The sequence below is a fragment of the Mytilus trossulus genome, chromosome 9 (assembly GCF_036588685.1).
Source record: "Mytilus trossulus isolate FHL-02 chromosome 9, PNRI_Mtr1.1.1.hap1, whole genome shotgun sequence".
NCBI classification, from domain to species: Eukaryota; Metazoa; Mollusca; class Bivalvia; order Mytilida; family Mytilidae; genus Mytilus; species Mytilus trossulus.
The window spans coordinates 40,956,592-40,980,053 of NC_086381.1; the positions used below are offsets into that span (position 1 = coordinate 40,956,592).

General features: G+C 30.0%; 3 protein-coding genes across 5 annotated transcripts in view; all 3 read left to right on the forward strand.

Annotated features, from left to right (window-relative positions):
- LOC134682920 (sodium- and chloride-dependent glycine transporter 1-like) overlaps positions 1-8,849 on the forward strand; it is a 45,866-nt gene extending 37,017 nt beyond the window's left edge. For all 3 annotated transcript variants that reach the window (XM_063541840.1, XM_063541841.1, XM_063541839.1), the window contains exon 16: positions 1,722-8,849. In XM_063541840.1, the coding sequence (XP_063397910.1) occupies positions 1,722-1,871 (150 nt within the window). In that variant the 3' untranslated portion in view covers positions 1,872-8,849. The remainder of the gene's footprint in view (positions 1-1,721) is intronic.
- Positions 8,850-10,215: 1,366 nt separating this feature from the next.
- On the forward strand, positions 10,216-12,493 carry LOC134683899 (collagen alpha-1(X) chain-like). The gene is made up of 3 exons (XM_063543206.1): positions 10,216-10,429; positions 11,476-11,529; positions 12,069-12,493. Exons 1-3 carry the CDS (start codon positions 10,282-10,284, stop codon positions 12,473-12,475), a joined length of 609 nt encoding a protein of 202 aa, XP_063399276.1. The 5' UTR covers positions 10,216-10,281; the 3' UTR covers positions 12,476-12,493.
- A 10,170-nt stretch (positions 12,494-22,663) lies between these two features.
- LOC134682921 (DC-STAMP domain-containing protein 2-like) overlaps positions 22,664-23,462 on the forward strand; it is a 29,316-nt gene continuing 28,517 nt past the window's right edge. Inside the window, exon 1 of the mRNA XM_063541845.1 lies at positions 22,664-22,982. The gene's annotated coding sequence lies outside the window, so the exon portion shown is untranslated. The remainder of the gene's footprint in view (positions 22,983-23,462) is intronic.

A 23,462-nucleotide genomic window follows, 5' to 3' on the forward strand; every position in this document is an offset into this window, starting at 1 on the left:
ATGTTTAAACATGCAAACAACATATTCAAAGCAAAAAAATACCTTTTGTATATAAACAGCAACATTTCAAACTTTTTCATGATTCAAAAAAATTCTTCAAATGAGAAAACAGTTTCAGTCCTGAAATGATTTGCAAGTTTTTTCTCTGTAACTGTTTCAAATTAAATAAGTTTTTACTGAAATTTGAAGTTTTGCCAGAGACATTCAGTTTATTTGAATAGCAGTTTAAAAAACTTTTTGAATTTTTGATATGTGCTGAATCATGTTCTTTCAAAATCAAAGGCTATTTTATTAGCTCACCTGGCCCAAAGGGCCAAGTGAGCTTTTCTCATCACTTTGCATCCGGCGTCTGTCGTCCGTCGTCGTCGTCGTCCTGCGTTAACTTTTACAAAAATCTTCTTCTCTGAAACTACTGGGCCAAATATAACCAAACTTGGCCACAATCATCATTGGGGTATCTAGTTTAAAAATTGTGTCCGGTGAACCGGTCAACCATTCAAGATGGCCGTCATGGCTAAAAATAGAACATAGGGGTAAAATGCAGTTTTTGGCTCATAACTCAAAAACCAAAGCATTTAGAGCAGTTCTGACATGGGGGTAAAATTGTTGATAAGGTCAAGATCTATCTGCTCTGAAAATTTCAGATGAATCGAACAACCTGTTGTTGGGTTGCTACCCCTAAATTGGTAATTTTAAGGAAATTTTGCTGTTTTTGGTTATTATCTTGAATAATGTTATAGATAGAGATAAACTGTAAACAGCAATAATGTTCAGCAAAATAAGATTTACAAATAAGTCAACATGACCGAAATGGTCAAATGACCCCTTTAGGAGTTATTGCCCTTTATAGTCAATTTTTAACCATTTTTCATAAATCTTATTAATCTTTTACAAAAATCTTCTCCTCTGAAACTACTGGGCCAAATTTAACCAAACTTGGCCACAATCATCATTGGGGTATCTAATTTAAAAATTGTGTCCGATGACCCGTCAAACCAACCAAGATGGCGGCCATGGCTAAAAATAGAACATGGGGTAAAATGCAGTTTTTGGCTTATAACTCAAAAACAAAAGCATTAAGAGCAAAACTGGCATGGTGTTAAATTGTTTATCATGTCAAGATCTATCTGCCCTGAAAATTTCAGACACATCGATATTCAATTTTTAACAATTTTCATAATATTTGTAAATTTTTACTAACACTTTCAACTGAAACTACTGGGCCAATCATTATAGATGGTGATATATTTACGCAGCAAGAATGTTCAGTAAAGTTAGATCTACAAGCACGTCACCATCACCAAAACACAATTTTGTCACGAATCCATCTGTGTCCTTTGTTGAATATTCACATATACCAAGGTGAGCGACACAGGCTCTTTAGAGCCTCTAGTTTATTTTAAAAAAATAGTTCTCATTCTTCTTATCTGCATTGAAATCACTTAAGGTATATTCAGTGGTCCCTCATATAAAGTAAGTAAAACAACTAACTCAAAAACTGTGTTCTTTGTACATTTTTTCTGATTTTCCATTTTTTTTTTTTATTGTTTACAAATGCCAGACCAAAGGACAGAAAAATGAAATTCTTGATATGAATGTTAAAAAATTTGATTTGTTTGTATATTGAGTATTGAGATATACTTTTTTTTTCTTTTTTTTGTCTCAAACTGCTTTAAAGTTTTCAAATGAAGTTTCTAATTATATTACATTCTATTTTGCAGAAAATCAAATTTTTATTGAAGCCATCACCAGCTTGGGGCCCTGCACATAAAGTTCCCACGTTTAAAATGGATGAAGATGATGATGAAGACGATGGAGTCGTATCTAATCCAAACTTTACGATTACCAATATACGTGAGATCTCAGCATAGTTCTGATAGCACCACGTGTGTAATGCTCAATGACCAGAAACACAAATTATTGCCTTGTTTTTATACGGCTAAGCAGCATTTATGTTCAGATATTTTCAGCCAATATGAATGTTTCTGATTTAAGCATGAATGTACATATTGTTTATGATCAAGTCCAACCAAATATTCATAAGGTTAGCAAACTCAAAAGACTTTAGCATCATGTCCAATAGTTAATTCTTTTACAGCATCAAAGATCTAAAGATTGAAGTTTTATGTTAAAGAATGTGAATCTCATAAGTAAATATCTTTTATTTTTGAAATGTTGTAAAATTTGTTATTTTTGATAGTTTTGTATCAGTTTAAAAGATTTCCGATTCTCAACATAAAGAATCTCTAATATTTTAAGTTGTTTATTTATGAACAGTTGTTAAAAGTGTGTAATTTTTGAAGTCTTATTTGATTGTTAACTGAGTATTATACATGTATTATGAATGAAATTGTTGACAATGTGATTGATTATTTGTATTGAAAATGAATTCAGAATTATCAGCATTAAGTATCAATGGTCTTAAATTAGATGAATGTATGATATCATGTGAGCAATATTTCAACAGAAATCAAGATGAGACTATAAAGATGTGAAAATCACCTAGATTACACATGTAGCTTGATTTTTGTATGTTTCAACTTTGGCAATAACCAGCCAGAAAAACACATTATATTCTTACTCATATCAGTAATGACCATGTGACTACTTCAACAGTTGATCCATTCTGAAATTGCTAAAACTATCCCTTTGGTAATATTTGTGATAAACTGATCAGGTTCTTATTTATAGGAGCTCAGGCTCTGCTGTTATAGTTCAGGATAAAATGTTGACAAAGTTTTAGTTCATTGATATTTAAATTTTTGTTGGGTATTTTTATGTTGTATTTTAAAACTTTTAATATTTTAAAAATCATACCAAAGCCTTTCTTTATGTAAACAATGCAAAAGTTAGAACAGTTGAACAAAGTCGGTAAAAAGTATTTTGTGGAACTGTTTATAATTTGTCTGATAGTCATTAACATTGTAAGAATGAGAATGGTATATTATTTTGTATTAATTTATAAATAATTATATCAGCCTAGGTGTAGTGACAACTGCAATTTATACCTTATCCATCGAATTTCATGATTAATAAATACCAGGCGTAACGATATTATAAAGTGCCTTGAACATCAATTTAACGATGTTAGGGTAGATCTGATTCTGTAATTCCGCCCCAAGTGGGACTTGAATCTGTACCTCTCACTTCTATGACAATACCGCCTAGCATATAAATGTGCAGGTAAATGTATATTCATGAATTCTTTTCAAACTATTTATTCCTTTTAACTACTTTGAAAGTTTTAATGTAGATTCTGTTGTACACTATGAGACATACACAATATATTCAAACATTTGATTAATTTTATTATGAATTAAATATTTTATTTATTTTACTAATTTCAAACATCAATGCCTTTCAGAGTAATTGCATATTTTAACTTTGTTTAACATCTGGGTATGGAGTCAGGCCTGTTATTTTAATTTAGAACAAATTATGTTAAAATGTTCCTATTCTTTAAAAAATATCAAATTTGTAAAATAGAATTCATCCCAAATATCCCATGATAACTATTTTTACATGCAAGATTTCTTTATGAATAGGATCACATGATTTTAAATACTTTACACTTGTTATATTTATATTGTTGTTTGTTATGTATTTCAGTTTTTATTCAAAATAAGTTTTACTGCCCTTTAATCTCAGTTCAATGATATTGAATTCTTTTAGAGTTGTATCTTACATATAAGTCAAAATATCCAGTTTAATATTTCTCAAATTTGCTTTCTCTGGTTCTCTACATATTTGAAATTTAAAGAGGTGTGTCATTATGTCTGTCTGTCACAAAATTTGCAGACTTAAAATCTCCTATGGTTTACATAGAAATTGGAAGACATTTCACAGTATTGCTTTAGAGGTACAAACTAAACTATTTTGTGGTTATTTACTTGTGTTGAAAGTAAGCTTATCTGTTATCCTTTAAAAAGTTTTTTTTTTAATTTTACATATTTATTTACTTGAGATTTTAAATATTAGTGCTGTAATAAAAACTTTAATTTGAAGGTCTTTTTATACTTGGCATTTTAAATAATAGTGCTGTATAAATAACCTTTTAAATTTTGATATTTTAAATAATAGTGCTGTATTAAAAACTTTTTTAATTGAAAAGTTGATTTTAGCTAATATACTGTATTCAGTTTAATTGGCTGCTTTTATAAAATCTACCAAAAGAAATATCCTTTAATTAATTGTTGAAAAAGTTTATTTCTTTTTATTTATATCTATCATGTTGATTTTTTTTTTCATTTTTGTGGTTAATTACTAATTTTGAATAATGATTATCATTCAATAATTATGAAGTTTTAAATTTAGAAACTCAAGATTCTTAGAATAAGAGCAAGAAGGCAAACTGCAGTGAGAGAGTAGTTTGTTTTACTCCACCACAATGAAGTTCTTATCTGATGCAAAAAGTGAAAATGAATTATTTAAATGTATAAAAAATGTATGAGTTTAATGAACTGTGATTTTAATAGGGCTATGTAAAACTGTTCAAACATTGCTAGAATGAATTTTACTGATTTTTGTTGTGGTCCATAAATGTTTATGATAACAAATGAAAACGAAGCAATTGTGCAGTTAAGATTAGGAATCATAACGTTAAATATGATTTTGTTGATGATTTATTCCTTGAATTTTATATTATTTTAATTGTCATAGGAAAGTGTCTTTTGTCAAACAAAACAACAATGTAAATTTACAGAACATTATCAGACTTGAGATATTGGTTAATGAATAACTTTTATTGATACTCTTAAATATTAATCCATTATTTAATCTTTTAAATTTGACTTTTTTGGTTGAGATTTGCAAATATAGAATTAAAATTAATTCTGCAAATATTCAATAGCAATTCATTTCCATGTCTCTTGACGATCATTAAATCAGTCTATTTTTAGTAATTTCAAAAAGATTAAGTTCTATAATTGGGAGACTTTTCACATAGAATGGTCTGTATGGTAAACAATCAAATTTTGCCAAACATTTGGGCTTCTTAACTAGGAGATCACCAACTAAATTTACATTGTCTGGCTTGAAATATTTCTGAGTAGAACACTATTAAAAATCATCTAGATCTTAAGAACAAAACTTATTTGACATATGTAACAATCAGAATGAATTATACATAATATCATATTAAACTTATTTAATTCTACAAGCTCATAACAATCACCAATTTTATATAAATACTCTTTTTCCAAAGGTATTTACACAAAGCAGATTAACTCATTGTACGTTACACACATTTATTTATAATGTTGAAATTTCTGAAGGTTGTTTGCTTGTTTCATTCCCTGGAAGTTAAATACTCATTAATATCGGTTAAATTAATGAGAAAACAATCTTGACATGGTAATGCTGATCTTTATATCTTCTGAAAATGAAATTGTTAACATTACCCTGATCTCTTTAGTCCTCTGTGATATTACTGCTACTTTTGATCTCAGGTTCAAATGACTAACAACTTAAATGTATATCTTAAAATGATCCTCAGTATAAAATGCTTCTGGTGAGTGGTGACCATTGTATTTTCCACCTTTAGAACTCCAAGTGAAAATGTGTGAATCCTAACTAATCAGTTCAATAATTTTGTTCAGTTTTATACAATTCAACTTTCGTTTTGTTTTAACTTGAGTAGGTTTTTGCTGTTTCTTTTTTTTTGTTCATTGTATATATGATGGCTTCATTGTTGTAAATAGACATTAATCCAGGGTTTGTTATTTGATTATATAATGCTGATATTTGTTTAAAAGCTGTCATTCTTTTTATTTTTCTGATACTTTTGTGAGCATTTTACGATTTGGCATAAAGCTGTGCTTTTCTGTATATGCCAGTACCAAAGTGGCATTATTCAGTTGGGATTAAAATGTCCCCAGTTGTTGTTCAGAAGTCATGCTCACTGTTAAAGGCTGCCATCATTTAAATTTATAAGCAAATTCCTAGAGAACATGCAAACCATAATGTGCATGATTCTATTCCAACATTCATTGTTTGAACATTTCTTTGGTTTCATGTGTGACATAAATGTTAATATGAATTAATGTATTTGTTCATCACATTTATTTATGATTTTATTTTCCAAGTAAACTTTAATGAGGAATGATTGTTATGTAAATAAAATGTAAATAATGATAGGTGACTGGTTTTATAGTGTAAGTAACATGTAATATTTAGTTCTACCATATATATCATTTTTTCTTACGTTTCTCCAAAATCAATGAAAATAAATCTTTTTCATTTTTAGCATAATAAATCCAGAAATTACTCTAACCTTCAATGTAATCTTTTGAAATCTAAAAGAGTGGTCAAAACAACAAATTACCTTCCAGAGAATAATGTTTAATCTTTACTACAAGTACTGATTGAAAGGTACAACAAAACTTATAGAAATTCACTTGCAGCTTGTCATATTTGGTCTGTGAATAATAATATGAATACTGCAAGGTTATTTGCAACTTTCAAATCCCTAAATTACTTTACTTTGAAAATCCATCAATAGATTACTAACAGTTGTTGTTTTTTCCCCTTTAAACACTTTTTTTCTCTTTACCCCCACCTTTTACTTTTAATCATCCATTAAGACAATATATGGTTTCTCTTTGACATAAGATCTAAGATTTGATCCAACACATAGGCTCTATTTCACAATGTATGAAAATCTTATATTAAAATGTTCACTTGTCCAGATTTGATTATTTGTTTATGAATTAATTTTGTTTTATTTTTGCTTTCCATGTAGCTTATTGACATGACTTTCGCTTGTATCTTTATTAAAATATTTATTTAGCTTTAAAACTTGATTAAAATTGCTTGTATCTTTTTTTTTAATTTAATAAGCTTTAAAACTTGATGACCTGTGAAACAAAATGATTTTATCACATTTTAATTTATAAGATTATTTTACTTTATATTTTGCATAATATAAACAGTGATCAAAGTTTACTCATATATTTAGTTACAATGAATCTCACTTTAAAAGCTTTACTTGTGTGATCAAATGTTGTATAGTTTTTGTGAAGTTTGCTCAAAATAAGATCAGTATCTTTGCATATCAAACATTTTATATTAAACAGAAGATATACAATTAATAAACATAGTTTAGCCTTTAGTCAACATGATATGCACATCCAAAGGTGTCAAAAATATTGTCTGTGTTTAGTCAGAAGACTGAGTACTATGTAATCTATAGCTAAACCTTAGTCATTAAAAAACTTTATATTAAGTTTAATTTACTGTATTTTTTCTAAGTAATTATTAATGAGAAAGTTAAATTGGAATGAATTTAAGATCTATAAAATCTAATTGATAACTAATCTTTAGGCAGATTGACAACATTCCTGTCTGGGTAAATATTTTTAACAGAAAAAGAATTTTGAGAAGGCACTTTCTATTATCTGTATACTCCTTTAAAGTTATAAAAAAAAGTTCCAATATTATTGACTTTTAAAAAAAAAAAAAAAAAAGTTTCCGTACCATGGGTGGTCCCATTATTTACTGGGTCTTGACAATTTGTTTTCATCTTTGCCCATTTTTCATAGTATTGGATATTTGGAGTACCAAGGTTGCATGAGTTTACCATTGTTAATCTCAATTTAGAACTGACCTGTTAGTTTAAATACATTATTTTTACATGTCAAGTTTTGAACATTATTGTTCTGAATCTAGTGCTTTGAGCTGAATCTCCTGCTATATATAACTGTGTTGTGTTGAATCTCTTACTTCATATTTTATGTTTTACTGTATATATTTTTTGCTACCGTGCCTTTATTTTGTGTTATAAATGACATTGTTATTTTGAATTGATCAAATGCTCACTCCTAAGTGTCTTGTTTAAAATCATAGTGCTCACATTTTAATTATTAGTTTACAACCTAAGTGCTGAACACAAATTTCTAAATTTATTTGCCGAATGTCTAAGTGCTACCTTTTTACATCATCTTTGAAATAAGATTTTATGGTACAATCCTAAAAAAATATATGTTTAATATCTATGAAGCACTTTGCTTCTGAAATTGACTGTATGAATACTTCTGTCAATGTAGACAAGCTGGATCATTGCATATAGTTTCAAATAATCACTTTTTCCAAAAGCTATGTTGTTTTTGCATTTATTAGATGTTTATTTATAAGACGAATCAAAACTGTTTTCTTTATAAATTCATATTCAAGGGGCATTTCTGTTTAAAGACTGAACATTTTTAATCACCATAATGTTATTATCTTAATCATGTGTTTAGGGTTTTAGACCATTATAAAACATTTTCCCATAAAACAATCATTTGAAAGTTAAAGGCTGATATATTTTTTTCCTTAAAAGATTTTCCACTGACTAATAAAACTGTATTTGACAATAATTTCCAAAATTAAAAGTTTAGTATTATTCTTGACTTATTAATTAAATTCCATACATGTATCAAAATCTCATGTTTTTGTTGCTAATTTTTTTGTGACCATCAAAAAATATTTGATTATCTATTATTTATAAGTAGTAAAGTTAATATTAGGGTTAGATTTGTGAGTGATTTTTTTTTGCATACTTTGAATGTTTCAAGTAATGGGTATACATTTTATTTAATCAAATTCTTTGTTGCTTTGTTTTATTTTTATTCCGTGTGGTTATAAATTTGACTTTGTTGTATAAAAGGTGGTAAACATGTACAGAGTAATTACCTGTTGTCAATGCTTAACTGATTTACCTTTAAAATACTTATATTTTTTTTTCCAATACAGCCTTTGGCAGCTATTTTATTGCACAAATCATATTTTCCTTGCTTTTAAATAAATGAAATTGATGAACAAACAATGAATTGCCACAAAGTGTTTCATTTTAATAAAGAATTTGCTTGAAATGGTTTTGTTTTTTGTTCTTCCATTAATCAGGTTGGAAAAATTTGGACCAAACATATCAACCAATCTGTAATCTTGTAAACAAAAAAAAGGCTTTGTCTTTTATATATTTGAAAATTGCTTTGTATATATTTGTTTAGGGCCAAGCAAAGGCATGCCTCTGGGTGCGGGCTTTTCTTACTGTTGAATAATTGGTGGTCTTCAGCTGTTTTCTTCTCTTTGGTCAGGTGGTTATCTCTTTGATACATTCCCTGTTCGATTCCCAATTTTATTTCAAAGAAATCAAAAGAACAGGACAAGCCTCGTCAGAAACTTTAAGAAATCTCCACGTCAGAAAGTCTTATCATTTTGAGCACAATTAATTCAACTTAATATTGTCTTATGAAAAAACTGGATTGATATGATTGGGTGAACATCAATGAAACGGTAACTAATTAGAAAGTAGTCTGTGACCCTTATTATTTATCTTTCTAACCATCTAATACAGTTTCTAAACAAATTAAACTGAATACAAAAATATGGAGATTTAGTATGATTGCCATAGAGACTATCCACCAAACTTCAAATGTACTTTTGCCATAACCAAATGTTTAAAACTTGCACACAAAGCTTACTACCTCCAAACACAAACTAAGCAACATGTTGATTGGGGTCACGTTACCTTACCCAAGTTTTGTCCCTACAAAAATGGAAAATTTTGCAATTTTGCTGTTGCCACATAATTAACATCTGTTCATGAAACGTGTCAAACATGCCTTTCAAAACATTTGATCATCTATAATGATTGAATGTAAACTCAATAGAGGCATAAACAAAACACAAGCAGTCAGGTGGACAAACCCCCAACCATTATTTAAATCAACCTTAGCACAGTCACTAAAACATAGACAAGACAAGATACTAGTGGACACAGTGACGTGTCTCACTTACTTAACTGATTTTAAATGAAATTATTTTTCAAGATTGAGGTCTTACTTACTACAAATTTTACATTGTCTATTATCCATATTTCCTGAAAACAAAGTTGAAGATCAGCTAAACCCTGTCATACATGTACAACTTACAATGATTATAGTTAAATTTTTAATACAATGCACATTGTGGATTAATTTATCCTCGTGTATACTAATGTTCTTAGATTGACAAAATATTGAATTTTTGTGGACATTTTATTTTTTTTAACAAATTATCATATAAAAGCCTTTAAAAATGTTTTTCTTTGTTGAAAATTCAAAATGTGTTAATACATGTATCAATTAAAAATCCACAAAACTGAAAATTTGTTGTCCCAAGAATAATACTGAATCCACACTTTACACAGTATGGTGAAAAGAACTCAACTAGGACATGTAAACAAAGTCTAGTCAATTGCAGTATCCTATTTCATTCTAATAACCTTTAGGCATCTGTTGCCAGGCATGCAAACCAGTAATTATGAATCCATACAGTGTAAATATAAAACTTTTCCCCAACAATCTCAGTTTTCCTGAACATATTTCACCATCCAGTATGACTTTTGCAGCAGTATTTGTTATCATGCTTGTGGTATCAATAGATGTTGTTCATGCTGGAGGGACGTGTGGTAAGTAAATTATGTTCTGTAAATTCAGAAATTATTGCAATGTTTTTATAATCTCGCATTTTGATTTTTTTTATATATATACTAGTATATATAATAGGATTTTTCTCTCAATATTGCAAAAATTAAAATTATATTTTAATCTAAAATCACAAAATCGCAATAATAAATGCACGCAATAATTTCTGAATTTACAGAATCTTAAATCATGCAAACCTATCAAAACACGTAAAATACAAAATTAAACTATATCTTAATGACGGTAAATATCTCTCATTTGGTATCTAATGCAAACCCTTTGTCACTACTTAGAATAAAAAGATGTGATGGGTTCTTCTGTTAAATACAGCAAAGGTAAACTATTTCTTTGTTCAACATTCTAGATTTTTGCGAACAATTTGTAGGTTTCTAAACAGTAAACTTTTACATATATAAGGGGGGTGTGTGTGTTTGTGTCGGATGGTCCTTATCCCGAAATCCCGGGGTTAATTACATGAAAACCAGAGGTCCCAAGTTTAAAGGAATTGAAATCCCATCATGCCTTACTTAGAAAAAATGTCCCATATCCCGAAATATCGATCCAGACGTCCCTAATAAGGTCCTACAGGAATTGCTTAGTCCTGTTATTATTAAAATATGAAGTTGATCTACAGATTTCTCTAATTACCAGACCCACAGAAAACAAAGACCCACCATTTCTAACTCAGGACAAGGTAACTTCAAATCAAGATGGTTAGGTTGGTAGGTTTTTATACCCCACCTACGATAGTAGAGGGGCATTATGTTTTCTGGTCTGTACGTCTGTTTGTCTGTTCGTTCGTCCGTCTGTACGTCTGTTTGTCCTGCTTCCGAGGTTAAAGTTTTTGATCAAGGTAGTTTTTGATGAAGTTGAAGTCCAATTAACTTGAAACTTAGAAACATTCTTGTTTTGGTCATGTTTTGATCTAAATGTTATCCCAATTGCCTGATTCTTACAAAGACTGAAACTTTAAAAGTTATTTAATCTATTTAGACAGCCCTCTTAATATTTTTCCTTTTTTCAATTTTAGAGAACAAGATTTTTGACAAAATGATTGACAAGATAGTGGCCATGCAAAATAAAGGTAAGTAATGTCATAAGTAAAATATATATACATCATTGTGAATATGTAAACTTGGAACTTTCCTTATAAAACTACACAAAGTCCATTAGAAAAGCAGGAAATTAAATAGGAGACAAGGGGACTAAAAAGGGTAAAATGCGAAAAAAAATAAAATATCAGTGAAAATAAGTAGGAACATTGCTCTTCAACTTCATTTGGCCTTTTTTACATGTTTTTATTCAAGCGTCACTGATGAGTCTTTTGTAGATGAAACATGAGTCTCGCATAAATATAAAATTTAAATCCTGGTGATTATGATGATTTTATTTACAGTATTCAAAGATTATTTTATTATAGGTCTTTAGTTGATAAATACAGTCAACTGGTGTTTCTGTTTACCCTCATGTAGATGTACATATAAATCAATCAAAACTTTTTTTTTATAAGGATTGAAATGCATTTGTTGATTTGTACATTAATTTTAAAAGATAGTATAAAGTAGTTACTGTCTGTAGTAATAACATTTAGAGGACATAGCAATAAAAGCCTATTTCTTGCAGATGACAACACAGGAAGAGATAGACCAGCTTTTACAGCGAGTCTGACTACTAGCGAGCCAACAATCACGGGAAAAGTACCTATCAAGTTTAACAATGTAGTTCTGAATCGTAGAGGTGGATATGATCCCAGTACTGGTTACTTCACAGTACCCCATACAGGCCTTTATCATATCTCAGCTACTATCATGTCCAGAAATGGAGCTACTTTTCATGCCAGTCTTGACAAAAATGGTCAGGATATAGTGTTAATGTATGGAACAAAAATAAATGGAGGCAACGAAAGTACAAACATTGTTTTGGAACTCACCAAGGGGGACAAAGTTTGTGTGAAACATTATATCTCAGGATCAGAGGTCATTCATGGATATGGCTACTGCTACTTTTCAGGATACTACATATCAAAATAGAGTAATTACATGTAAAGAATAAAAATAAAAGTATAGTAAATACATTTTTGTTGATATTTTCTCTCTCACACGTGCACTTAGTTCAGGTTTTATTTTCATTTATTACAATATACCTTTATGTCATGCTGATATTTGACCTTCATAGATTAACTATTAAGAGCCGTGGTGTAGTGGTTAGTGCATCGGACTACTGACAAAAAGGTTCCTGGTTCGATTCCCGTTCCGGATGAAAATTTCAGGAACTCAATTTTCGGCTTTCCCTTGACACCATTTGCGAGTACGGTCTTGAGAAAACGATGATAGTCCGTCGTAAATGGACGACAAATGGCTGACCCGTGTTAAGAGAGAGCCATATCTCTTGCATGTTAAAGACACCCTTGTAGATTTCGAAAAAGAGTAGGCTAATGCCGCTACAAGGAATCACTCGCACCCGCAACGTGGAAATGGATTAATATAAGTTGTAAAACTTGTTTCCCAATCCACTATAAATAAATATGTTTAAACTGAACTATTGGAGTTTGCATACAATGTTGGCTCAGTAAATACTATACCAACATAAAAAAAAATCTACCTAATCGGTTGTTCAACTTCAAATCTTCTCCATCCATTTTTTTTTTGGCATGGTAGTACTGTCTTTATGCATGTACCCAGCACACATTGAGGTCCTTCATAAGCATCAGGATAAGCAGAAATGCTAGATTTGTTTCTTGTAAGTTTGTTGTTTGGTGAGTATCAACCAATCTATTAATCTTTTTCTTTAGTTGTGTGTAAAACTTTCAGTTAATTATTTTACCAAAAGTAAAGAACAATTGGCACTGCAATTGAAAAGTCCAGGGTAATCTTTTTACGTTTATCTACGCACTGAAACATCACCTCTCAACTCTACAAGCCAGTTATTTTTTTAATTCTCTAGTGAAGACTTCTGGTTAAATTGCTGTGTTCATCAATCACAAGATAAACCATTAACCAATTTTTCCATCAAAAGTACAGTTAAAATGTATATAATTACAGACACAATATTATTTTAATATGACTACATTTAATAAATAAGTGATAAAACAACATGTAGATCAGATCAGAGTTCAGCACTTACAATATTATTGTCCATCCCCATCTCCTGGTTTCTGTGTAGCCATTAGTTTATTATACTTCTTTTCCTGTGTTTCATATTGTTTGGTCAGTGTCTTCAGAGCAGATTTTGTTAATTCGTTACCTTCAGCATCATGTGTTGGTATACCCTAAAATAGATATCAGTTTATGTAATTAAGGTCTTTAGTTCTGTGTTGCCCCTCCTATCTTTCAGGTGCACAATTGTTTAGCACTTCTTCTTGATTCATTCCCATTTATGAGTTCTAAATATATAACCAAACCATAACATTTACTTCATAGATATGTTCAAATTCTAAAACTACGTCTTGCAATGTCAACCCTAAACTAGATACAATGGGTAAAACAAGATTTTGTTACTCCCGCGTTATTTTCAAAATCCTCCAATTATGTAGCTGCATTTAAAATTCCGCCAAATATAATGACGCTCGCGGTCAAATAGTTTAACCCAGGTCCAATAGTTTAGATTTATGAGTTTGACCGTCCCTTTGGTATCTTTCATCCCTCTTTCAAAGCTTGTAATTTGGAAAATAGTGAAACTATTGTGTACCTATTATAATTTATTTAATACACTCAAAAAGAACATAACCGTTTGGTTGGTGCATAGCCCCAAAGGCCTTCATCAATGTTCAATCAACAAGAAGGTGTTTGTTTCCATTAAAACATTTTTAGCTCACCTGGCCCAACGGTTTTCTCATCACTTGGCGTCCGGCCAACTAACTAAGGTAACCGCCATGGCTAAAAATGAACAAGGGGTTAATGTAGATTTTGGCTTATAACTCTGAAACCAAAGCATTTAGAGCAAATCTGACAAGTGGTTAACTTGTTTGACAAGTCAATATCTATCTGCTCTGACATTTTCAGATGAATTGGACAACCGGTTGGTTGTTGGATTGATGCCTCCCCTGAATGGTAATGTTTAAGAAATTTTGCCGTTTTGGGGGTATTATCTTGAATACTATTATAGATAGAGATAAACTGTAAACAGCAATAATGTTCAGCAAAGTAAGATCTACAAATAACCCAACATGAACAAAATGATCAGCTGACCTATTAAGAAGCTATTGTCCTTTATAGTCAATTTCTATAAGTATAAGTGCTAATGAGACAACTCTAAATCCAAGTCACAATTTATAAAAGTAAACCATTATAGGTCAAAGTATGGCCTTCAACTCAGAGCCTTGGCTCACACTCAACATCAAGCTATAAAGGGCTTCAAAAAAAATACTTGTGTGAAACCATTTAAACCAAAAAACAAACTGTCTATAATTTATATAAAAAACAAGAAACACATAAAAAAAACCACATCAACTAAGGACAACTACTGAACATCAGATTTCTGTTTAAGGACAGGTGTAAACAATTTCAGTGAGTTTTTTGACGTTTGTATTGTACTAAACCTTCATCCTTATCTGAAACAATAGTGTAACATCACAACATAGAATGAAACACTATGAAATATCGATTGCAATGGCCCAACTTATTAAAAAAACATATTAACACAAGTGGACATACACTGAATGTAGAAATTTGATCTGTGATACAATGTAAATACGAAATCAATAAAATAAGGGATTTATAATTAAAGTAACAGCATTATCATAGATTCTATGTGATACAGTGATAGCTTTGACAAACAATTATATGATAGGAAAATGATTATGACCCATTGAAATATATATGTAAACAGTTTCTGGAATATGTAAGAAAATAATTGTTTAGTGTCCTTAAGTATCAGCTGTATTTGTACGAGGCTAGGAAACAAGGTGTATGCAAGCTTTTAGCGAGCTACTACACCTGTTTGGAGCCGAGTACAAATACAACGGATATTAAATACAATAAAAACAACGAATTATAAGAATCTGGAATAATTTTGAATTCTGGAATATTGATTAGAAATGTATGATGAAAACTAGCCTAACTAAATAGGGTTAGCCATACGCGCATGACTAAGGTTAATTTTACTTTCACTATCATTTTAGTATGAACTAACTATAGCCACCGTAAGTCATGCGCGCATGACAAACCCTATTTTTTAGCCTTTAGTCAACATGATATGCACATCCAAAGGTGTAAAAAATATTGTCTGTGCTTACTCAGAAGACTTTTGTAATCTATAGCTAAACCTTAGTCATTAAAAACACTTTGAATTAAGTTTAATTAACTGTATTTTTGCTAAGTAATTATTAATGAGAAAGTTAAAATCTGCGTTTTACGTTTCCGCAAATTGGCATTACTTTTCCGCGAAAAAAAGATGACGTTTCCGGAAGAAAAAAAATTACGTTTCCGCAAATAAATATCTTACTTTTCCGGAAAAAAAGTAACTATTCCGGAAAAAATAAATTATTACTTTTCCGCAAATAATTAAGGAATACATATTGATCGAAAGCAAAGCTATAATAAAAAATAAATATGTATTAAGTTAAAGGTAATCATAACATGTAAGTAAAATACATCATTAAAATGTATGAAAACGTATGTTCAAAAATATCTTGATATGAGCTCACAAGTCAGTTCTGGCAGAATATTTGTAGCCAACACATCGTACAAAGTCGATATTAGTTTTGTATTTTGTTCAGGAAGAAAGTCCTTCTTCTCCTTTTCATATTTCAGAACGGGTGCTTTTACAATTAGAGTTCTCATCTTTATGTAAGATGTTGTCTTCAGTTTCAATAACACATCGAGAAAGACAAATATGGTAGGATGGCTAGCGTAAAACTGCTCGTTCAGGTAGTCACGAAAAGACTTGACACCGTTCGTTGTTCTCTTTTCCTCGGGGTCAGAAGGTGATGCCCAAATGGTTGGTGGAAATCTCAATTGCCAACTATATAAAATTCCAATATATAATCGGCAGACCTAATGCATTTAATGTCAGATGGAGCATCGGCAATTAATTCAAAAAAGCATTCTTCAACCATGTCAGTTGGCAAGTAAGCCAAACCAATGATTTCTCAATGAAGTTTAACTCATGCTTACCCGAGTCAACTTGTTATATCTAGTAAATTATAGCTATACTGAGATCAGAACATTTTCATTATTGTAAAGAAAAAAATAAATAATTTATCATATATGTACATTCAATTTTTTATAATTTACCAGGTAAATGCAGAAAAGTAATAAATACAAATTGCGGAAACGTATACTTTAAATTTGCGGAAACGTAGTATTGGGACTTTGAAAAATTAGCGGAAATGCAATACGCCCGTTAAAATAGTAGATTCAGATTCAATATTTTATTAAAGTCTCACTACTTGCAATACATAAATATACAGTACATACAGAGTATATACACAATATAAAACGGACAATACACAGATATAAATTACAAGTACCATTCTATTAAGAATTACGAGAGACTATAAAACCATTTCTATATAAAACTAGTTAAAATACATACGATTATTCAAATCATTTCATTTTAAGAATATTAAAAGGTATTTCTTCTACTTAAAATATCAAAGCAGGTTTTGGCAACCATATCATAACAATTTTAATGTTTTAAATAAATAACAAATTTATCATCATCAGACAAATCATTAAAATCTACATTATATTTCATAGCTTCGCTATATTAACAAAAGCGCAAATCTGCATATAAAGGACATGATAGTATTACATGTGTTTCGTCTTCTATGTTATCATTACACATAAAACACACTCTTTCGTCTACATTTTTATTTTCATACCGCCCTGTTTCAATTCTCAACGGAGCTACTCCGCATCTAAATTTAGCAAAAGCACTATTATATCTATAAGATAATGTTTTAGATAAATATAATTCACTTCCATAACTGTCTTTAAACAATTTATAAGTCCGCAATTTTTTTACCAACATCTTGTGTTAATATTCTATTTTGCCAATTTTCTACATACTTTTTTTAATTTCTTCTATCTGCATAATATTTTCTTTACACAGTACATTATTTAAATCAGTATACAAATCTAAATTACATTCTTTAAACTTAGACATAATCCTAAAACACCAATTTCTTCTCTTATTAAGAGCATTTCTATAACACCATTTAAAAATTCTATAATTTAATCTATCTGTGCACATTATGTTACATCTAGCCCAGTGTCGAAAAACACAAGTCCACTGCTAAACACTTGGAGGTCTCCAGCCCATATCCCCTTGAATTGCATCGTTTGAGGTATATTTACCCACACCTATAAAAGACCTGATAGCTCTGTTCTGGACAGCATTTGTACATGAAAAATCTCTGGTGCCCCAAATGGCTGCACCATAACTTATTACTGGCCAGACCAGGCTATCAAATAATTTAGTAAATGTACTGTACTGGAAACCTCCATGGGCCTTACTCTTTACAATAATCAAACTTAATGCCCTGTTCGCTGATTTGGCTACAGCTTTAGCCATTACATCATAATTCAAAAATTCAGTTAATAGTAAACCCAGATATTGATAGCTTTGTACAATACATATCTGCTTATCATTAAATAAAAACACTGTTGTTGTCTGCTGTACAGAAGGATTTCTAAAGTGTACAATTTTAGTTTTCTCGTGATTAACATTTAATAACTTATTTTTACACCATATATTTAAAACATCTAAGAGTAATTGCAAATCGCTTTCATTCTCTGCAATCAGTACAATGTCGTCTGCATATAACAAAATGCCAACTATTTCACCATCAATATCAATACCAATATCTAATGCTTTAATATTTGTAACTAAGCTGTTTATAAAAATATTGAATAAAATTGGCGACAAAACACAGCCTTGTTTTAGGCCTGAATGAATTTAAGATCTGTAAATTCTGATTGATAATCAATCTTTAGACAGATTCACAATATTCCTGTCTGGGTAAATATTTCTAACAGAAAAATAATTCTGAGTCCTGAAATTATCTGTATACTTCTTAAAAGACTGAGTTATTAAAAAGTGCCAATATTATTGACTTTTTTTTTAAAAGAAATAAGTACCTGTACCATGCGTGGTCCCATTATTTACTGGGTCTTGACAAATTTGTTATCTTTGCCCATTTTCATGGTATTGTATATTTGGAGTACCAAAGTTGCCTGAGTATACCGTTGTTAATCTCAATTTAGAACTGACCTGTTAGTTTGAATACATTATTTTTACATGTCAAGTTTTGAACATTATTGTTCTGAGTCTAGTGCTTTGAGCTGAATCTCTTGCTATATATAACTGCGTTGTGTTGAATCTCTTACTTCATATTTTATGTTTTACTGTATATACTTTTTGCTACTGTGCCTTTATTTTGTGTTATATATGACATTGTTATTTTGAATTGATCAAATGCTCACTCCTAAGTGTCTTGTTTAAAATCATAGTGCTCACATTTTAATTATTAGTTTACAACCCAAGTGCTGAACACAAATTTCTAAATTTATTTGCCGAATGTCTAAGTGCTACCTTTTTACATCATCTTTGAAATAAGATTTTATGGTACAATCCTAAAAAAATATATGTTTAATATCTATGAAGCACCTTGCTTCTGACATTGACCGTTTGAATACTTCTGTCAATGTAGACAAGCTAGATCCTTGCATATAGTTTCAAATAATTGCATTTTATTAGATGTTTATTTATAATACAAATCAAAACTGTTTTCTTTCTAAATTCATATTCAAGGGGCATTTATGTTTAAAGACTGAATATTTTAAATCACCATAATGTTATTATTCTAATCATGTGTTTAGGCTTTTCAACCGTTGTAAAAACATCTTTCCATAAAACAATCATTTGAAAGTTAAAGGCTGATATATTTTTATTTCTTAAAGATTTTCAACTGACAAATTAAACTGTATGAAGAAATATTTATTGACAAATATTTCCAAAATTAAAAGTTTAATATTATTCTTGACTGATTATTTAAGTTCCTTACATGTATCAAAATCCCACGTTTTTGTGTCTTATTTTTTTGTTACCATCAAAAATTATTTGATTATCTATTATTTATAAGTAGTAAAGTTAATATTAGGGTTAGATTTGTGAGTGATTTTTTTTTTTGCATACTTTGAATGTTTCAAGTAATGGGTATACATTTTATTTAATCAAATTCTTTGTTGCTTTGTTTTATATTTTATTCCGTGTGGTTATAAATTTGACTTTGTTGTATAAAAGGTGGTAAACATGTACAGAGTAATTACCTGTTGTCAATGCTTAACTGATTTACTTTTAAAATACTTATTTTTTTTCCAATACAGCCTTTGGCAGCTATTTTATTGCACAAATCATATTTTCCTTGCTTTTAAATAAATGAAATTGATGAACAAACAATGAATTGTCACAAAGTGTTTCATTTTAATAAAGAATTTGCTTGAAATTGTTTCTTTTGTTCTTACATGAATTAGATTGGAAAGATGGGGTACCAATAAAATCAACCAATCTACAGTCTTATATAAACAGAGTATATCTTTTATATATTTGTACATTGCCTGGTATATATTTGTTTTGGGCCAAGCTTAAGCAGGCCTCTGGGAGCAGAATTTTCTCACTGTTGAAGTATTTGGTGGCCTTTTGCTGTTTTCTTCTCTTTGGTCAGGTGGTTGTCTCTTTGACACATTCCCCATTTCGATTCTCATTAAGAGAACAGGACAGGCCTAAACAAAAACCTGAAGAAATCTCATCATTATTTTAAGCACAATTAATTCAACTGTATACTGTGGATTCATTTATATTCGTTGGATTCCAATTTTCGTGGGAACAGGGGAACCAAAAATTTAAATGTTCAGCGAAATACAAAGTTTCCATAGGAATGTATGCAAACTTTTCTCAAACAACGAATTTAAATGTCCACAAATATGCAAGTTTTCCGCAATCCACAAAAATTGGTACCCACGAAAATAGAGGAATCCACAGTATTGTCTTAAAAAATTGAATCGATAGGATTGGATGAATATCAATCAAACCGACAACTAATTAGAAAGTCTTTTTGTGATCCTAATTAAATATCTTTCTTCCCACCTAATACAGTTTGTAAACAAATTAAACTGAATACAAAAGTATGGAGATGTGTTATGATTGCCAACGAGACTATCCACCAAAGTTCAAATGAAGTGGATACTAGAAATTATAGGCAATTGTACAGCCTTCAACAATGAGGAAAAAACCCATACAAAAGATTGACTTTATAAGGCCCTGACGCGAAAAATATAAAACGGTTTAATTGAGCAAACACACAGCCTGATTTATAACAACAATTTACAAAATTTATTAACAACCAATATGACAAATATGAACCAACAACAACCACTTAACTACCAGCGTCTGATCAGAACTCGACCAGTCAGTATTTTAATTGTAGTTTCTAAAATTGTTGAAAGATCAGTATATTCACAACTTGAAAAATATCCGGTGGAAAATGATCTACCTTATAATTTACAATCTGGTTTCAGATCTGTTTATTCTACAGATATATGTCTTATTCATTTGTTAGATCATATTAAAAATGAAACTGCTAAGGGACTTTTTACTGGAATGGTAATGATAGATTTACAAAAAGCCTTTGACACTTGTCGACCATCTTATATTGTGTAACAAACTACAAAAAATGGGTGTCAAATGTACTAAATGGTTTGAATCATATTTATGTTATAGACAACAAAAAGTTAGTATGAATGGTACTGAATCTGATTTAAGATATCTTACATGTGGAGTAACACAAGGGAGTATTTTAGGACCACTTTTATTTTTATATTATGTTAATGACATGTCTATAAGTATTAATAAAGACTGCAAAATTTTATTATATGCAGATGATGGTACCATACTATACTCTCAAGAACCCAGAAGTTATATCAGAGAAACTGGGTAAGGAACTTGAATCTTGCAGCAAATGGCTGATTGATAATAAATTATCACTTTATTATGGGAAAACAGAAATATTCTGTTTGGATTAAAACGTAAATTATTTAAAATTCGTAACTTTGATGTAACTTGTAATAAACACACAATTTCCTCGCAAAATTGTGTGAAATATTTTAGGCCTTAATATAGATAATTCTCTTTCTGGAGAAAATTTTTGAAATTATATTATTCAAAAGATAAATACAAGATTGAAGTTCCTATACAGATAGGCAAAATGTTTATCAGAACAATCAAGAAAGACCTTGGAAACAGCTTTAATTCAATGTCATTTTGACTATGCCTGTTCTGCATGGTATGCTGGTGTCAGCATAAAATATAAAAATAAGTTACAAGTATTACAAAACAAATGTGTTAGATTTATAAGTAAACACTGGATATAGATCAAAAGTTGACCATAATGTATTGAATAGTATTGGTTATGTTAATATTGAAAATCGTGTAAAACAATTGAGATTAAACCATGTACATAATATTTATTACCACCATTGTCCAAATAATATGTATTCAAAGTTTACAAAGATGAGACATTTACATCATCACTTCACACGAAATAGTGGGTTCCTCCAGTAAAGAGTCAACAAAGAAACACATTTTATTTTAATGGCATACAAGATTGGAATATGTTGCCAATTAAGGTTAAAAAAATAAAGAAAATAAAAGGAATTCAAAATTATCGTCAAAGAGCACTTAACCAAAAGTTATAGTGCGGCTTCATCAGACTCCTTTTTATATTATTAATCATATTTTTATAAAAAATATTTTTTATATGAATTTTTAAGTCATATTAATTTGTTTGATATCTTTTTTTGTATGCCGAACACTATAAGCCGTTTACATGAAGGGACCCCATTGGAAACGAGCTTTAGAGCTTTCATGGGTTATCCATGATAAAATATCAGCAAATTGTTTCATACACTTATCGATACTGCACTCATATATACAAAATGTCAAGAGGGCCAACTAAATTGAAGTGCCAGTCTCTGTAAGATTCAGTCATTTTTGAATATTTTTAATTCTAAACATAATTGAAAAAAAAACTACCAAACTACCCATCCTGTTTTGGAGTAACCTTTGTCCTGAGTTTGAAATTCTTTATTTTGCGTTCTAATAACTCTAGCTAAAATTTGGTTAGAATGATAGCAATTTTTCTATTGCATTTTAACATCATTTTTTACATCAAGTCAATTAGAAAACCGGAAAATCAAATAGCAGACAAGTGGACTAGAAAGTGAAAATCACGAAATAAAATATCGGTGAAATAAGTTGGTTTGCAGTATTCAAAGATTATTTTGTTATAAGACTTTAGTTGAAGAATACATAGTCTGCTGGTGATTCTGTTTATACTCACGTAGATGTACATGAAAATCCATCGAAAGGTTTTTTTATAAGGGTTGAAATGCATTTGTTGATCTGTTGATTTCTACTTTAACATCAAAAGATAGTATAAAGGAGTTACTGTATGTAGCTATAACAGTTAAAGAACATCGCAATAAAAGCACATTTCTTGCAGATGACAAGAAGGGAAAAGATAGACCAGCTTTTACAGTGAGTATGACTTCACAGGAGCCAGCAATAACGGGAAAAGTACCAATCAAGTTTAACAATGTAATTCTGAATCGTAGAGGTGGATATGATCCCAGTACTGGTTACTTCACAGTACCACAGACAGGCCTTTATCATATCTTAGCTACTATCATGTCTAATCATATATAACAACGGAGCTACTTTTCATGCCAGTCTTGACAAAAATGGTCAGAATATAGTGTTGTATGCAAGAAAAATAAATGGAGGCAATGAAAGTACAAACATTGTTTTGGAACTAAACAAGAGGGACAGAGTTTGTGTGAAATATTATGTGTCACGATCAGAGGTCTTTCATGGACATGACTTCTGCTACTTTTTAGGTTACTACATATCAAAGTAGAATACAGAATATAAAGCAAAGTTTTTGATGATATTTTCTTTCTCACATTTAGAGCATGTTCTTTCCCTTTTCTTTATATACATGTTTACCTTTATTTCATG